A 15610-nucleotide genomic window follows, 5' to 3' on the forward strand; every position below is an offset into this window, starting at 1 on the left:
ATTGGATGTCATTATAGCCACAATATTTTTTATTTTTTATTTTCAAAATTATTCCAAATGTTTGCATTCAGAAATCTGCAATATTTTGAATATCAATCGTCATCATCATGCATATCAAGGATTTAGGCCTAGCATGGCCTGCTCCAGCCTTAAAAGTCATTGTTGAATCGTTTAAGAGGATGTCCTGGGTTTCTTTTTCCTAATGGCTTGTACTTTAAGGCTTGTTTAGGTAATCTTTCTATTTTTATTCTATTTCCATCCATTTATGTTTATAATTTTTAATTTTTTCTGTTACTGGTTCTTAGTTTAATTCTTTCATAATTTCTTCATTTCTTTTGCAAAGTCAAGGTTATAATAGAGGATATAGCTAAAGTATCTAGGATGACTTAGAAGACCAAGAGACCCATGGATATCAGATTCAACACATGGGATATGATTGAAAGGAAGCAATTAGTGAAACATAGAGACACAAGTACTGAAGAATATAGAAGATTACACAGAGAAATCAGAAAAGCCATCAGACAGGACAAGGAAAAATTTTATATTAATAAATGTGAAGGGATAGAGTACCAGAGAAGATAGAGAAGCAAAATTATACACGGATGTTTTGTTTAGTTTGTAACCTAAAGCACAAGTATTTGCCCAAATTGAATGTCATTAAAGACAGGAACAGAGCAGTACTAACAGAAGAACTGGGAATCAAAAACAGATGGAAAGAGTATTGTGAGGAACTGAACAGCAGAGGAGATAAGGAAAATTTAGAGGAGCTCTCTCACCAGGAAAAATTGGATTTGGAATCTCCTCCACTTATGCATGAGGTTGCATGAGCAGTTAAACAGGCCACAGGTGATGAATGGAAAAGAGTATTTCATAGATTGATTACAATGATATGGAAGACAGAGTCATGGTCTAGAGACTGGAACAAATTGATTTTCATACCACTACATAAGAATGGAGATATGAAGAATTGCAAAAAAAAACTATAGCACTATTAGTTCTATAGTTTTTTTTTTTTATATGGAACTATATTTTTCTTTAGTTCCATATGGCATTTGTTGATGTCCAATGAATAGATAGATGAATTACTTGTGGATATTTTCATTCTTTCTTTTAAGGTTACATAGTGGTCAGCATTCAAAGTGAATAATTTATGGAGGCACAACACATGTGTTAGAATAATTAAGAAAATAACATTAGAAGTTTTGATCTCTGTATTGAGGTCATCATCAGGAAAACACATGTGTACAGGAACAAGCTACATGACACTACACAAAAGTAAGATGAATTTAAATGCTTGTTAATCATTTTCTTTAAAAAAAAAAAAAAAAATAGAACACTACTTCAATAAAATATTAAGGCAACCTTCAAACCTCCTGCAAAATTAAAAAATTTACTTAGCTCTTCCATACCTTGCCCACCGAGCAGTTTACAAAATTCAGTACACCTACAGCCTACCTTACATAGGAGAAACAGGGTGCACCAGCCCAATAAGAGAAGATGAACCTAAATGGCACATTAAATTCCTCCACTATGGTAAAACAGGCCTGTCAGACCATGCACTTCAAACATGCCACAGAATTGACTGGAAAGAGACCAAGTCCCTACACTGCACCAAAACTTGTTTGAAAGAAAGGTTAAAGAAGTCTGTGAAATGCTGAAACATCATCCCATTCTGAACAAGAATGATGGATTAATTATTCCAAGAAGTTTGAGACCATTGATTTTAGAAATTGTTTAATGTATTTTGCTATATTTTTTTTCTATTTTTTATTTTATTATTTATTTATTATTATTTTTTTATCATCTGTATATTAGTATGAAAAGGTTATGTTATTTTGTGAATTAATTTTTAATGCTATATATATTTTTTTTTCTCATCAAAGGTCAGGTTAGGGTAAATGATTAACAAGGATTTAAATTCATCTTATTTTTGTGTAGCATAGTGTCATATCTTTTTCCTGTACATATGTATGTTTTCCTGATGATGACCTCAATAAAGAGATCGAAACATCTAATATTATTTTCTTAATTATAAATAAAATAATTATTCTAACGTGTGTTGTGTCTCCATAAATTCTTCACTATGAATTGTGAATATTTTATCATGCTGGATCAACAGATAATTTCATTAATTTGTCATAAAATTTTAATTATTGTGTATGATCTATAATGATACAGTGCTCATTTTACTAAAATTAAAATTGATGCATGCCATACTTTTCTGTTTAGGTTTGTAAATTTAAAATTTATTGTCTAATTTATTAAAATTAGTTGTCTATAGCAGCAACTAACCACACGTTTTATCCTGTTGGCTTTTATCTCACACCATGTAGCTTCAAATGTGCTGCAGTCCTCAATTCAATCTACCCACTGAATTTTTATTCTTGTTGATTACAATTCTGTTGTCATGCAACCGGTGCCTCATGCAAGTCTTATACTCTCTATACTCCCTGAAAATATAGTATTATCCTACATTCTGTTCTTGTAATTATATCCATCTCTGTCAATTAATTCTCACTAATACCTATAATTTTTGCCCAAATCAAGCTAACCTTTTTTGCTTCTTACAGGAAGTTTTTTATACTTTCTCATTCAGTGCTTGTCACTTTTAAATCATTCTTACACTTCTCCATTTCTCATTCTCTTTCCCCTCTCCTCTCCTGCTTTCTTTCTCTTCTCTACTATCACTCACTAAATAATTCTCTAATAAAACTCTGCAGTATCTTATTATGGTTACCTGGCTATTCTCTTTATCTTTACCACTTTTTTTTTATATTTTTTTATGTTATCATTCTTTCAGCACTCTCTCCCATCATTTATATTTCATCCTCGTATTTTCCCTTTGTGACTACATATCTTTTCTACTTTCTTTCAGACACAGTTTCACATGTTTTATCACCAGTGTTTGCTATGTTAATATTTCACTTTTTGTGAACATGATTTGGTGTAAAATGGATGAAAAACAATAACAAACAGGAACTTCAGGTAAAAAAAAAAAAAAAAAAGTGGTTATGGAAGAGATATAAGCAGAGGGCTGCCGAGCAGATAAATGAAGAATATAAGACTCAGGACAGGAAAGTAACTAGTATGGTAAGAAGACAAAACTGGAATATGAGAAGAGATTTTTGCGTATAATGAAATCTGGGGGTTATCCATAATTATAGTGCTTTATTTTATTAAATGTACACTTTTTTATTATTAATACTTAGAGCATTCACTATATAGCACATATTGATAAGATTTCGAAATGCTTAATTTGAAAGAGTTAGGTCATGTAGATTAGTCAGGGGAGTCTTTTGTTAATAACACTATTTCAAAACAGTGTACACTTTGGTAGCTACCTGTATTTATGAATAATTTTAACTTTTATGTATTTTAATTGTGGAGTACATATCAGTAAAATGAATTTTAATTTCAGTGAAAAAAGCAGACCACCAGCATGGTGCGATCGTATTCTCTGGAAGGGAAGACACATACAACAAGTCTCATATCGTAGCCATCAGTCCTTAATGATCAGTGATCATAAGCCCGTTACTTCTCTGTTTGATTCATGGGTAAATTTAATTTGTGTTACTTGTTTAATCTATTGACATTATTAATCTAGTACAGTTATGTTGTAGTACTTGGCAGTATCACACACAAAAAAAAAAAAACTGATCTTCACATCAAATTAAGATATGGTCTCTCATTGGTTAATGAAGGCCACAACTTAATTTATTCAGTTTATGAATCTTTTCTAGATTAAGTTTATTGATGTTAGACTTAAATGTATTTTAAACTCTCCTTTCTGTGATGCTTAGCATCACTTTATCTATATTCCATAGCAGTTTTTAGATTTAAAGGAGAACATTGCAAAGTACTCCATTATTAAAATACTAGGACCATTGTTATAGTTATAGTGTTATAGTTGTTATTTCTATTTAGGAAATATTATAGCTATTGATTTTACTCATAACTTTTAACTATTATTAAGCAGGGAAGAAGAATCATTCTCACTTTCATAACTGAATTCAAACTGCCCATTGTGGAGGTGCCTATAAAATTGATCTTTCATCCAATCCTTAAAGACAATCAAGTTGTAGACATTATTCATACAGATAACAATGCAACATGAAAATAGAATGCTATGCATATTTGTCCACTTAGTTCAGCCCATTGGCATGCACAGTGTGTCTTCAAAATGTTCCCAGAATGATGTTGCACAGTATTAACAGTACATGCATATTAATGTGGAATGGCCAGTAACTTTAACAATAACTATATGTAATATGCTGTACTGTTAAAACATTTTTTTTTTTTTTGCATGATTGCTTCTCTTTTATTTCACAATGTATTTGGATGTTACATTGGTAAAGGAGAAATGCATTTGACTTCTGCAAATTTTTGCTTACTTTTAGGATAAATAGTTGCAAATAAACCTATAGAACGTTGTGTCAAGCTCATGATGATGATGAGGTTTTAAGTATAATCATATCTCACTATAGCAAACACTACTATAATTAATCCTTTCCTTCATGCTTACACAGTGATCAGAATACATCATGAAAATTATGGAAACAACTACTGTGTCAGAGTAAAACTTTAGTTTAATATAAACCAAAATAAACACTCGACGTTTCGACCTTCACATTAAGGTCATCATCTGGAGTATACACATATATACAAAGAAACAAGCTGCACTACAATCTACATGGCATGCTGAAGTTACTGACCAACCTATTGGCCTGATCTCTGGCCAACAGTTGTGAAAAAAAAAAAAAAACCTTACGACATCAAAGCTATAGTCCTATTATTATCATTGTTATCCATTAAGTTACAAAGTTAAATTAAGCTGAAAAGCAACATGTTTACAAAAAGAAAAAATTAATAAATAATAAATAAAAATAAAATATTACTTATATAAGTATACATATAAATTACAACCAACTGGTATGCATAGTGGCCAATAAAAGCTGAAAAATTGCTTATAGTCCTAAAGTCAGTGTTTGCTGGAAACTAAGTGGGCTGAATGTGTGCCATCCAAATTTTTGGGATTTTTATGCCACCATTATTGTTAAGATTAGGGTGGTTAATCAAGATTTCTAGATGTTAATCTTATACCTATGCCCCTACTGCTGACAAGAGTGATACCAAGATCAAAGAATTTTATGATCAATTAAAAGAACTAATGAAAAACACAAAAAAAAAACATGATATTAACATGTCATGGGTGATTTCATTGCTAAAGTTGGGAAAGGTAGAAGTGAAGATGTAGTTGGCGAACATGGACTGGGAACAAGAAATGAGAGAGGAGACTATCTTATTCAATTCTGCCAAGAGGAGGAGCTAATAATCATAACCACATGGTTTAAGCTACCATCCTGAAGGCTATATACTTGGCGATCACCACAGGATAATAATGGGAATATAGTCAGAAACCAAATTAATTACGTGCTAATTAATCAACGATTTTGAAGTTCTATAAAGAGTACAAAAATCTATCCTAGTGCAGATATTGCTTCTGATCATAATCTACTGGTGGCAGAGTTAAAACTTAGACTGAAAGTTATACTTAAGAAACATCAACAAAAAAGATTTGATTTAGGAAAATTAAAAAACCCGGAGATAAGAAACAAATTGAGATAAAAAACAACTAACACTTATCAAGAATGATGACATCATGAGGGTTGATGAATCATGGGACAAATTAAAATCCGTCTTCGTAAAGAAATGTACCTTGTGTCGTAATAGAGTAGTAAAAAAAAGAAGATTGGATAACTGATGAAATTCTTTCTCTTATGGATCAACACAGATCATATAAAAATCATAGCCCAACAAAATATAAAGAGGTTCAGAAAATTATTAAACGCAAGATCAAAGAAGCAAAAGAAATCTGGATGAATGAAAAATGTAAAGAAATAGAAATTCTATAGGAAAAGCATGACAATTTTAATCTACACAAAAAGCTGAAAGAGACCTCAGATATATTTAAGAAAAAATAATTCTGTATCCTTCGAAACAAAAAGGGAGAAATAATATCCGAAAAGGATGGCAAAATACAAGAATGGGTGAAATATATAGAAGAACTCTTTACTGATAACAGACAGAACTCAGAAAATACTTATGAACGTATGGAAGGTGCATGCATTCCAAGATCAGAGGTAGAACGTGCACTGAACTCAGCTAAAAATGGTAAAGCCTTAGGCCTGGATAGAATACCAGCAGAAATAGTAAAGTTATTAGAAGATGACAACATTAATATATTAGTAAAGCTCTTTAATAAGATCTATGATACAGGCATAATCCCTCAAGACTGGTTACAGTCGACCTTCATCATGCTACCTAAAAAGCAAAATGCAAAAACTTGTAATAACTATAGAATGATCAGCCTAATGAGTCATGCTCTCAAAATGTTTCTGAAAATAATTCAAAAAAGAATATACAGAAAATGTGAAGACATCATCAGTGATACCCAATTCAGCTTTAGAAACGGTTTGGGAACAAGAGAGGCTCTTTTCTGTTCTCAGATCTTATTCCCAAAAATGTATTGACCAAAACAAGGAAATATTCATTTGCTTCATCGACTTCGAGAAAGCATTTGGCAAAGTCCAACATGCTAAAATGATTGCACTATTAAAATGAATTGGATTAGATGGTAAAGACATCAGGCATCAGGATCATTGAAAACTTATATTGGAACCAAAAGGCATTTGACATTATTACAGACTCCATTAACATCAAATGAGGAGTAATGCAAGGATGTGTGCTGTCACCTCATCTTTTTAACATATAATCAGAAGCCATATTTCAAAAAGTCTTAAAAGGAAGAAAGGAAGGGATTAATGTAAATGGTGAAATCATCAGTAACTTCCGATATGCTGATGACACAGCTCTTCTGGCTGACAGTATTCAGGATTTTCAAAATCTTCTGGAACTAGTGAATGAAGAGAGTGAAAAAATGTGATTAAAAATAAATATCACCAAAACTAAATTCATGGGCATAAGCAAGAAACCAATTCTTAATTCAGCACTTTCTTTAAATGGAAAATAAATAGAAAGAGTAGCAAAGTTTAAATATCTCGGATGCTAGTTAAATGAAGATTGCAATCCAGAAATGGAAATAAAAGTTAGAATTGAAATGGCCAGAAAAAATTTTCTCTTGATGAAATCAACACTGTGTAACTGCAGTTTAAATTTATAGCTTAGAGTATGCATGGTGAAATGCTATGTATGGTCTGTACTACTGTACGGTGCAGAAACTTGGACCTTGAAGACAACATCAATAAAATGACTTGAAGCTTTGAGATGCGGTTATACAGACGAATGTTAAAAATCCCATGGACAGCAAAAACATCCAATCAGGAAGTACTGGAAGAAATGGGGAAATCACGTGAACTTTTAGATACCATAAAAATAAGGAAAACTACATATCTTTGTTCGTAATGAAAAATATAAGATACTTCAATTGATTATAAAAGGGAAGATAAATGGAAGAAGAGGATAAGGAAGATGATGAAAATCTTGGCTGGCAGACATCAGACACTGGACTGGCATGAACTCTGAGAAACTGCTCAGAGTGGCCTGAAGATTGCTGAAAATTGCCAAGGTGGTCGACGACCTCCGATAGGAGATGGCACTCAAAGAAGAAGAAGAATCAAGATTTCACAGGCTTCTTTAAATTTCCGTTCACACCAGGTTTTTGTATGATGTAACAAGTAAGTACTTTTCCTTGCTTGTTACGTCAAACGGTGTAGGGTATTAAGAGCATTATCTGAGAGGCCTGCTTCACCAAAATTGTTAAATTTAATGTGTCGCTTTTGCCCTTTTTTATGGATAGCGATTGTATGTCCAGTTTCCCCAATATAAGGTAAGTTACAGGTGCAATAGATGCAATAAATTCCAGGATGTGCCAATGGGAGAAGAGGATCCTTAGAGGAGTTGAATATGTTTTTCAATTTTAAAAGTGGTTTAAAAGTGGCATTAAGATTACAATGGTATAGGGTTCTATTAATTTTTTCTGATAACCCTTTAATGTATGAGATAGCTATGGTTTTATTGTAATCTGTATTATTTTTTGATGGTTTCATGAAGAACTTTATTAATAGTATTTTTGCTATAGCTATTATTTATAAATGTATTGCTAATAATTTTTAATTCTTGTTTAAGAGCTTGTTCATTAGAGCAAATTGTTATAGCTCTGTTTTTGAGGGTGCTAATGACTCCAAATTTTTACGAAGGGTGGTGATATGCATTAGCACGTATATATTAGCCAGTGTGTAGGTTTGCGGTAAACACTGAAGGATAGACAGCCTGAGGAAAGACGTGGGACTAGTGTATCCAGGAAAGGGAGCAAGTTCCGATTTCAATAGTAAATTGTATGCGCTCATGTTGTTTGTTCATGTGGCTAAGGAATGTATTTAAAGTTTGTCGACCATGTGACCAGATAACGAAAACATCGTCAACATATCTAAGCCAAACTGTAGGTTTTAGAGTAAAGGAATCAAGAGCATTGCTCAAAAACTTCCATATGAAAGTTAGCAATTGGGGAGTGGGATAGAGGTGAGCCCATGGCCGTACCTTCTTTTTGTAGGTAAAATTTATTTGCCACACAAAGTAACTGGAATGTAGTATACGGGGACAAAGAGAGCCTTAATGTTGGGTGGAAATTTGTTCTGTAGGAGAAGAATTGTGTCACTGATTGAGACATTTGTGAAAAGGGCAGAAATGTCAAAACTGGCTAATAAATCATCTTTGCCGAGTGTTGTGTTTTTAATTTTGTTTATAAAGTGTTGTGTGTTCTTTATATAGGAGGGAGAATGGCCTACCAACTCCTTGAGTGTTGATGCTAATTTCTTGGCTAGGTGATAATTAGGGCTGTCTATTTCCTCAACTATCAGCTGAAGCAGAACGTTTTGTTTGTGTACCTTGGGAACACCATATATTCTGGAAGAACAGGCATAATGGGATATAAGTTTTTTAAGTGTTAAAAAAAAAACTTTTAACAGTGTTAAAAAAAAAACTATAAAAAAAACTTAAGGCCAAATTTCATACTTTAAAACACTGGTGAAATTTGAATGTCAATCATACAAATCTAACCAATCAGGATAACACACTGTAAATAACGGTCAACTTGCGTTACTTGATAAATGCCTAAACTTTGCAGTAGCACCTAGTACTGTTAATAAACTGGATGTTATATACCACATAGAAAGAGGCATTAAGTCTCTTCCAAATAATATAGCTGATAAAATTCGCTTAGATACCAGCAATGTGTCGAATAGAAAGAAAACCATATGTGACAATCTTACAAAAACGGAACTAGCGGCAATCAAGTCATTAAAAGCTAATCAAGATATAATTATAATAAAATCAGTCAAAGGTAATGCAACGGTCATCCTTGACAGATCAGCTTACATCCATCAGATGAATCAACTAGTCTCCGATAACAGCACCTATTAGCTTGTGAACTATAATCTGACAAACAGGATAAAGGGGAAAAAACTAAGAAATTACTTAAGTCTATCACTGCTTGGCAATCAGACACTGTTAAAAAACTTATACCCCATTATGCCCATTCTCCCAGAATATATGATGTTCCCAAGGTACACAAACATAACATTCTGCTTCAGCCAATAGTTGAAGGAATAGACAGCCCTAATTATCACCTAGCCAAGAAATTAGTATCAACATTCAAGGAGTTGGTAGATCATTCCCTCTCCTATATAAAGAACACACAACACTTTATAAACAAAATTAGAAACATAACACTCGGCAAAGATGATTTATTAGCCAGTTTTGATGTTTTTGCCCTTTTCACAAATGTCCCAATCAGTGACACAATTCTTCTCCTACAGAACAAATTTCCTCCCACCATTATGGCTCCTTTTGTCTACATACTACATTCTGGTTACTTCATGTGGCAAAATAAATTTTACCTACAAAAAGAAGGTATGGCACTACTCTAAGCAATTTTTCAGCTTTTATTGGCCACTATCCATACCAGTTGGTTGTAATTTATATGTATACTTATGTAAGTAATCTTTTTATTTTTATTTATTATTTATTAATTTTTTTATTTTTTGTAAACATGTTGCTCTCCAGCTTAATTTAATTTTGTAAACCTAATAGATAATAATAATAGGACTCTAGTTTTGATGTAATAAGGTTTGTTTTTTTTTTTCACCAGAGGTCAGGCCAATAGTTGTAATGGTTGGTCAATAACTTTAGCATGCCATGCCGATTGTAGTGCAGCTTGTGTTTTTTGCATATATATGTATACTCCAGATGATGACCTTAACGTGAAGGTTGAAATGTCGAGTGTTTATTTTGGTTTATATTAAACTAAAGTTTTACTCTAACACGATAGTTGTTTCCATAATTTTCATGATGTACTGCTTTAATTTACTCTCTCACTACAACAGACTGCTGAGAAGTTTTAACAAAGCCACATAGTTATAATGCTGTGCTTTAGAAATTCACTCTAACAAACTAAACACTATAAAAAATTACTAGCATGCTCCCCACAAGTTTGCAGTTGTGAAAGCCTACCATAAAATGACAAACTTGCAAATAGTATACATTTTATTTGAAAATATGCATACCATTTGTACATGACAAACAAAAGGTGAAAGAACTCATATAAAGAAATCATGAGTGTCTGTTGGTGAAGTAGTGGAATAGATCAGAATATCCATTAGCTCGTGTTATGCAGTTTTAAAAGATATTAGAGTATGCCACTTAACCAAGCCTTAAAACTGAAAATCGGAGAATTTGATATGTTTCAGTTTGCAAAAGTTCTTCTGCATTGAACAAATGTCCTAAAAGCCATCTTTGGTAATGATGTTTTTGAAAACATCAAGATTTTTATTATTATTTGGCATCTGATCTCCATAGAGATATTTTTTTGGGGGGGATGGGAGGTTGGTTAAGAGTCAAATTCAGATAACTGGGAAGAGATATTCGCATCACCTTTAAGGAATGCAGAGAAATGACTGACTTTTGACTTAATGTCCAATCCTCACCTTCACATGCTGTGTCTCGTTTGTAGGTATCCACTAGGTAGTGAACAAACAAGGATTGTCTGGCAATTTTGGACTTAGCTGACCAAATTGTGCTTTCTGTTGACTTAAACTAGAAATAAATATGATGAGATTTCATGATAGAGCTACCAACTATATAAGGACTAACACACCATGTTTCAGCATAAACATGTGTGTAAGTTCACTTACAGAGAAGACTCAAGAAATAAGAAAAGACTCATTGACTATCTTGTTGTTGATAGTGCTATCTTCATGCTGATTCAGGATACAAGAGTATACAAAGGATTTGAAATTAGAAATGATAATCACTTAGTTTTAAGTAAGGTAAAAATTGATGTCACATTGAAGACAATAATATGTAACACGATTTTAAAAATAATTAAAGGTTGCGCAGCTTTTTCAGCTAAACTGTACAGTCAGCTATACAAACATTATTCAAGAAAAAATGAAACATTTTGTAAACCAGAACAATCCTTGGATTTCAGTGGCAAATTCTGAAGAAAACGTTGATTCCATTAGAAGGCATGTGGTGAAGTTGCCTGCAAGGATAGGAAAATAAAAACATCATTGTCAACACAAGAAGTTATAGAAGCACTCCTGGAAAAGAAGAAATCATACCAAATAAAAGTAGCTATGACTTTTATTTAGCTACTTTTACATGTAGCTTAGCCCTCTTAGCTATGTGTAAAGGTAGCTAAAGAAAAGTCATAAGAAGACTTTGGTAAGAATATAGAAGATAAATATTTGCAATGTGGCAAAATGTTCTGGAAGCTATTGAAAAAGCTTAGAAATGGAGAAAAGAGTACAGTAAAAGTAATCAGATATGATAAAAATTATACGAAAACCGAAGATGTCTGTAGTAATTACTTTGAAAGACTTAAATGAAATAAGCAGCAACAGAAGAGTAATAAAATATTCAAGAGATGGGCAAACAGGAGTACATATATGTACACATACTATCAAAAGCATGAAGTTTGGAAAAGTAGCTGTAGTAAATGATATTTGGCTATCTGTGGAGTCAGCAGACTCATCTTAGGAAGTTAATTCAGCTGACAACGGGTTTATGATTATTGTTATTATTACGCGACACCTCCAGGGAGTTCCAAGACTCGTCGAGGGAGGACACCTACTCCACCACTCAGTTCACCAACTACAACAAAGTGCACCTACCATCAAATCTACACCAAAGCCATCTACTGCCTACCACCACAACTAGTATTTCCACAGACAATCACAAACATCCATCCCCACGGCAGGATTCGAATCCGCAGCCTTTTGACTGGAGAAGAGCGGATACACTAACCACTCGGCCAACCAGGCAGCTACATATTGAATCTTAAAATTTATCATACTGAATCTTAAAATCCTTAACACTCCCTGCATTAACTACATATTCTATTAATGTGTTCCACTCACCAGTAATTCTCCATGTAAAAATCTATTCTTCCCACTCCTCTTCACCAGACTGTTACATAACATAACTTCCAGTGACAACCTCTGGTTCTTCCATTTCACCTTCTATTCTTTTTATTATCTCTTCTGGATTAATCCGATAAAATCCCTCACAAACTCAAATATACATATGTTATCAAATATACAAGGAAAAATACATATGTATAAAATACAAGCTATATGACACTGCACTATACAAAAGTAAAATGAATCTAAATGCTTGTTAATTATTTAACCTAACCTGGCCTCTTGTGGAAAAAAAAAATTTTTTAAAAAATATATATATTTGTTTTTAAATAAAAACAAAATATAAACGGAACTACATTAAACATTTCAAGAATGTGGAAGACCCATCATAGATGGGTCTTCCACATTCTTGGAATGATTAATCCATCATTTTTGTTCATGTTTGGATAATGTTTCAGCATTTCACAAACTTCTTTAAATTTTCTTTCAAACCAGCTTTTGGTGCAGTAGGGACTTGGTGCCTTTCCAGTCAATTCTGTGGTATGTTTCGAGTGCATGGTCTGATAGGCCTGTTTTATCATAGTGGAAGTATTTAATGTATCATTTGTGTTCATCTTTTCTGATTGGGATGGTGCATCCTGTTTCCCCTATGTAAGATAGGTTACAGGTACATTGAAATTTGTAAACTCCTGGGTGGGCCAGGTATGGAAGAGGATCTTTGGAAGAGCTAAGTAAATTTCTTAATTTTGTCAGGGGTTTGAAGGTAGTTTTAATATTGTATTTAAGAAGTGTTCTATCTATTTCTTCTGAAATAGATAGAACACTCTGTGTTTGATTTGAGGGTGCTGATGATGACTCCTAGATTTTGTGTTGGATGCTGGTAAGAATTTTTATGTATACATTGGCCTATGTGTGTGTGTGTTGGGGGGGGGGGGTTGTGATAGGCTGTGAAGGAGAGATAGCCTGAGGGAAGATGTGTGACAAGTGTGTCCAACAAAGGAAGAGAGTTTTTTTGATTTCGATGGTGAATTGGATATGTTTGCGTTGTTTGTTCAGGTGGCTTAGGAATGTATTTAATGTTTCGCGGTCGTGGGGCTAAATAGTGAAAATATCATCAACATATCTGAGCCAGGCTTTAGGCTGGCAGAATCTAGAACTTGTCACTCGAAGGCTTCCATTTAAAGTTAGCTATTGGTGTGTGTGTGGGGGGGGGTGTAGTGAGCCCATGGCTGTACCTTCTTTTTGTAGGTAAAAATTATTTTGCCACACAAAATACCCAGAGCAGAGTACATGGGCAAAGAGGACCATTGTGTCGGGTGGAGATATGTTCCGTAAGAGAAAATCATTATCATTGATTGGTACATTAGTGAAAAGGGCAGTTATGTCAGAGCTGAGTAATAAATCTTGGTCGTTGAGTGTGATGTTTCTAATTTTGTTTATGAGGTGTGTATTTTTTATGTAGGAGGGGGAAAAACCTACCAGCTCCTTGAGTGTGGCTGCTAATTTCTTGGCTAAGCGATAATTAGAGCTGTCAATTTCTTCAATTATCAGTCATAGTGGTGTGCTTGTTTGGTGTATTTTTGGCAGGTCATTCTGGGAGCGTGGGCATAATGCGGTATTAGTTTTATGGTTGTTTCTTCTAGCCACGTGATCACTGATTTGATTAATTCTGTTGTTTTCTTTTTGATGCAGTTTGTAGGGTTGTAGTTCACCGTATGGTATGTGTTGAGGTCGGATACCAAATGGTTCGTTTTTTCTAGGTATGCTGTCTGATTGAGGACAACGGTAGCATTACGTTTATCTGCTTTTGTAATGACGTTATCTTCGTTATTTGTTAAGGATTTAACAGCCAATTTTTCTACTTTGGTTAGGTTGCACCTTAGTTGTTTGTTAGAGTAACACATGCATTGTGTCTCCATATATTCTTCAAATATCTCTATGTTATCACCTCTTTTTCCCATCTCCACCAAACTATGCAATCCACATTCCTTCACCCTCTCTCCATAGCCAACATTCCAGAGACTTGATCTTAGTGAATTTATCTTAGTCACTCATCTCTGGATCCTCTCCAATGTTTCCATATCACAGTGGAAACCAGGTTCCGAAATCTGAGCACAATACTCTCAGTGTAGTATGACCAGTGCTTATACAATGGCACAACCATCTCCTTATCCCTACATTTAGTGTACTTATTATCATAGCAGCCATATGATGGTGCATATTACAAGCGTTGTGTAGATGTGCAGTCTTTGCAACACTTTCAGTATGCTTTCTAAATATCAGTCTACTGTCAACCATCACACCAAGATCTTGAATCTCATTCACTTCCTGTCAATATAACACAGCCCATCCCTACGTTCCAAAATGCAACACCTTGAACTTATTAATATTAAAACTACAATCCTCACTCATTTGTCAAGCTAAAGTCTGCTTAGATCTTTCTGAAGGGAATTAACATCTACAGTGCTCCTTAATTCTTCCCAACTTTTCATCATTGGCAAATAACTGAAAATCTCCAGTTAAATCACATGAAATATCATTTACAAACAGATTAAATAGCAAGGGCCCAAGACATAACCCGGAACACACTACTGGTTACCTCCTTTTTGAGATACTACTCCATCATATGCAACTTGCTGGTATTGTTCAAAGAGCTAATCTCGAATCCATCTAACCACTATACTATCCATTCTCATCCTCTGCAGCTGGTGCACCAACTTATCATGAGGCAGTCTATCAAATGCTTTTGCAAAGTCAAGGATACCACTGTGTATGATTATCCCTTATCCAACACACTCATTACATTATCATAAATTGCTACAACAGGACCTACTATTTACACATCCATGCTAATCGTCATAAACAATCCTGTGTTCATTGATCCATTCAATGTTCGAGAGCAATTATTATTATAGTTATTATTATTATTATTGTTATACTGGCACCTACATGGAGTCTGAAGACTCATCTTGGGAAACCCAATTAATCCATGCAGTCTATCATACCTCTCCTTGAACCCATTAACAACAACTGATTGTGGCAATCTATTCCACTCATTCACCACTCTCCAAGCAAAAAATCTAGTCCTCATGCCCCTACTGACCACGCCTTTATTCAACTTTCAAGGACGACCCCTTGCTCTGGTCCCTCTAGCCAAGTGCTCAAACATTTTC

General features: G+C 33.9%; 1 protein-coding gene across 1 annotated transcript in view; it reads left to right on the top strand.

Moving 5' to 3' along the window:
- The window catches only part of Ocrl (Oculocerebrorenal syndrome of Lowe), a 537079-nt gene that overhangs the window by 290036 nt on the left and 231433 nt on the right, over positions 1–15610 (top strand). Inside the window, exon 16 of the mRNA XM_090396332.1 lies at positions 3419–3554. Within this exon, the coding sequence (XP_090252458.1) occupies positions 3419–3554 (136 nt within the window). The remainder of the gene's footprint in view (positions 1–3418; positions 3555–15610) is intronic.

This window comes from Typopeltis vanoorti, chromosome 8 (assembly GCF_054136105.1).
Source record: "Typopeltis vanoorti isolate ZY-2024b chromosome 8, IOZ_Tvanoo_1.0, whole genome shotgun sequence".
Taxonomy (NCBI): domain Eukaryota; kingdom Metazoa; phylum Arthropoda; class Arachnida; order Uropygi; family Thelyphonidae; genus Typopeltis; species Typopeltis vanoorti.